Raw genomic sequence first — 3,938 nt, forward strand, 5'->3', positions numbered from 1 at the left:
TAAAAGTTCAAAAATTTCTTTAGTTCCTTTATAAACAGTCTTGAAGAGGTTAAATATTTTGTTTAAAATCAAGTTACTTTTCTAAAGCTTGAATTGCAAGATCCAATGTATAAGCATGTGGTATATCATTAAAAATTCCTCGTAATTTATAGCACATAAATCAAACTTTTTTTGAAATAGCTATTGTTTGTTTACTTACCTTTATTTACAGCTCTGTAAAAAAACCTAACATGTATCAAGTGAGAAAATCCCAATAGTAGACAACAGTTCACTATTTCGCCAAATAGAGAAAAAAAGTCTACTTAGTTAAGAACAAACTAACATGTTTTAAATTTGTTTTCTTTTTATCCTAAATATCAGTAGAAGTCTACCATGAGGATAATAACTCCTACCTGAAAGGGTGATTGGGACAACTAATTAAACTAATGCATATGAAATGCTCAGCTTAGAACCAGACATGGCGTGCAGGAAATAGAAGTCCATTTAAGGGTAGAGAAATATCAATTAAGTCAATGAACAAGTATTTGCATTCTTACTTTATTCTAGGCACTGTTTTAGGTTCCAGAAACAAAGAGGCAAAGCAAAGAAGAAACTGTTCCTGACATCACAAAGTTTAGAGTCTTTGTCTCCCCTGGGAAGGGGAGACAAAGCAATTATTTTAAAAAGAGAGAGAAAGAATGTAAGAATATGGTGGAAGAGAGAGAAAGAGGAGACATGACGTAGGCATGTTATAGGAGTACCAAATAGTCCAGCGTGTGACTGGAGGTAGATTTATGTATGGGAGTGGTGGGAATTGAGGCAGGACGAGTTGGCTCAGGTTAGACTATTAATATTCTAGAATATCATGATAAAGAGTTTAGATTCTGTCCTATGGCTAATGGATTTCATCTAAGATTTAAGCTTATGAATTATGTAATTATAATTTAACATTTATAAAGGTAGCTCTGACTATATAACAGGCATTAATGTAAAGGAGATAATCGGACAACTCTGTGATAACATTCAGATTGTAGCAGGGGATGGACTTGTGGATCGACGGTATCGGGAAGGGTTGCTTTGCTCCTGCTTCCATCGCTGCAGTCCTCCTTATTCACAGCTGTGGAAGAAGGTTTTTGGTCACCACGGACACTTCATTTATAGAAGTCTATATAAGAATCTTTATAACTGAATCTATACTTTATTTTTATGGGATTAAATTATGTTAAAATTCACAATCCAAAATGTTTACTATCTGGAAATTTGGAGAATTATTTCTCCCTACACTGCCCCATATACAAAACACATATTTTTTCTAGCTGTCATATTTCTAGTCTTTATATTTAATGATTGAATAATTCAGTAAGTAGCACTTATTAGGATAAATTGGATTTAAGTACATATTCAGAAGTACTGTTCAGTCAAAAGTAGTCTATACTCAAGTATCTCACAATATATAATGTAGAACACTAACTCACCCTCTTTATATTACTTTATTTTTTGATGTGCATTAATATACTATGCCATTTTTTTAGTGTCCTGTGCTGTAATTCAGTGAAATTTATACATAGCACTAGACAAATCTAATTTTATTATAGTCCTAAAAGGCTTAACTTTTGAAAACCCTTCCCTCTCCTTGCCGTGTGCTGATAGATTCTCTCTCATACACATGCACACATATTCACACATAAACAATTTTTGGTGTGAGATGTTCTTATTCTGTTGAGCAGGTAAGAAATTTAAACTAGGGAAACTACAGGCAAAAGGAAAAGAAAGTAGTATTAACAGTTGGTGCTAAAAAAAATAGTTGCTCATTCACTATCTTTGTCCTGTCTCCCATTATCCTTTGAAACAATTTAGGTGGGCCACACACTAGTTCCCTGAGAATATTCTCTCCTCCCCTTTCTGTACCACACACCAGCTGTAGCTCAGGTTGTGCTTGACTCTTGTGGCATCTCTTCCCATTTCTCACTCAAGGTTATACTTTCAGTTTATTTCAGTTAGATTTCTATTATGAAAATGCTATGACTATAGGTCAGGACTATAGGTCCTGTATTCTCATGTATTAAAAATTTGGGCTGTGAGATTAGGAAAAATCATTTGGCCTTCATGATGATGCTAACCAGTTCTTGGTTTTCTTTTCTGTTATTTGGAACTTTGAAGCATGGGATATTCAGAACTGGGAAGGACTTGATACAGACTCATGAAAGTTCTTTAATCTTATCAAGACTATACTGTTGCTATCTATGATAATAATACCTAACCTATAATGAATGCCTGCTATATGCCAGGCACTGTGCTAGGTATTTTGCACACATGATTGATAATGACTACATTAATAGTAAGGTAAGTTGACCATTTTTTATGGATGAGAAAATTGAGGCTGAGAAGGGAGAATAAGTGACATTGCTGCGGTCACACAGCTAGTAAGTGATAGAACCTGGATTTAACTTCAGGTCTGTATGACTCTAAATCCTATACCCTTTTCACTAAATAAAATTTATCTTTCAACCAGCAATCAATATAAATATTTGAGGAGATGCACAACTATACAGGGTCAGCAAAAACAGAATAAAAGGAATCAGGATTATTGGATTTCTATTTTCAAAAGACAAATTTTTATTTTAGATTTCAAAAATTTGAAATGGAATTATAGAAGAATGTGTTAAAAGTTCTAAATGTAATTTGTTAATGTTTCTAGTAGAAAATTGATAGTCATGTCTCAAATGCAATAGATCAAGAATGGATTTTCTGTCTCTAGTTTTAAGACAAAATTGGCTGCAGCATTGGCAAGATGTCGCATCAAACATGATGCCCTTTCGATTTACCACATTCTACCAGAAACAGTTAGGAAACAGGAACTGAGGGCCTCCACTTTGCCACTTTATGCTTGGATGAATACTTGTAAAATCAGGTAAGAGCTTAAATCAAATTCTTTATTTACATTTCAAGTCTCTATCCTTTAAAAATAATGTGATAAGAAATATTACCTTTTTAAGGGATGGGGAGCACATTCTGGGGGAGTGCTTAGGGAATCATAGTTTAGTTCCAGATCCCATTACCAAACTACCAAAGGTAATTGCATAAATATGTTAACTTTTCTGTCTCTAATTATTTTTTTATCTTACTGTTGGCTAAAATTGTGAGTTCCATTAGATGCATTAATAATATATGCAGTGATATTTTTATTTGTTGCAGGAAAAAGGTGTTAGTATTAAATACATTTTTAATTATTATATTTGTAATTATAAGCTAATGTTGTATATTTACAGCCCTGAAGAAGTTTATAATAGTTTGAAGAAAAGAGGCTATAATGAAGTCAAATCTGTATTGCATATTGATGATAAAGTCTTTGCTGTGGACCAACATTGCTATGATGTTTTAATTTTCCCATCTCATCTTAAAAATGATCTTATAAAAATAAATCTTTTCAAAGATTATAAACTTATTTTTCAGGTAAACTAATATTTACTTTCATTGTTATTCTTAATAATCCAACTTAGCCAAAGAATGCCTCTGCTTAAAAATAAAAGCTAACACTGTTTACATTTTTTATGGATTATCAGGGAGGTTTATAAGGCCTGATTTTCACCTTCAATAAAATTAATACTTCTACTCTCACTGCTCCTATTTTACCTTGGCATCTTTGTCTCCTGTGAAGTTATAAAGAACATATTCTCCCAGATTCCATAGATGGGGAGATTTGTATTGCCAACAAATGAAAGACTATATTTTTTTCTCCTAGGAGAGGATTCAAGAGAAAGTACAATGAAACCTTTTCTTCCTTCTATTTCTTGGGAAGATACTAGTGCCATCTTGCATATGAAAACGAAATGTTTAATACTTTTTAAAATAATATCTTTAATATAGTCTTATAGCTTTGATTTGTAAGAGATGTATAAGGGCTATCAATATAGGAAGAGAATGTAAGATATAATGTGGTTTCAACAGAATCAAAATAA

The 3,938-nt window shown here is 32.6% G+C and overlaps 1 protein-coding gene across 1 annotated transcript in view; it reads left to right on the forward strand.

The window, feature by feature from the left end:
• NSUN7 (NOP2/Sun domain family, member 7) overlaps positions 1-3,441 on the forward strand; it is a 25,739-nt gene extending 22,298 nt beyond the window's left edge. The window contains 3 exon segments of the mRNA XM_012648475.1: positions 2,176-2,212; positions 2,605-2,890; positions 3,249-3,441. Of these exon segments, the coding sequence (XP_012503929.1) occupies positions 2,176-2,212; positions 2,605-2,890; positions 3,249-3,441 (516 nt within the window).
• Positions 3,442-3,938: the final 497 nt, after the last annotated feature.

The sequence above is a fragment of the Propithecus coquereli genome, unplaced genomic scaffold (assembly GCF_000956105.1).
Source record: "Propithecus coquereli isolate 6110/MARCELLA unplaced genomic scaffold, Pcoq_1.0 Scaffold288, whole genome shotgun sequence".
NCBI lineage: Eukaryota > Metazoa > Chordata > Mammalia > Primates > Indriidae > Propithecus > Propithecus coquereli.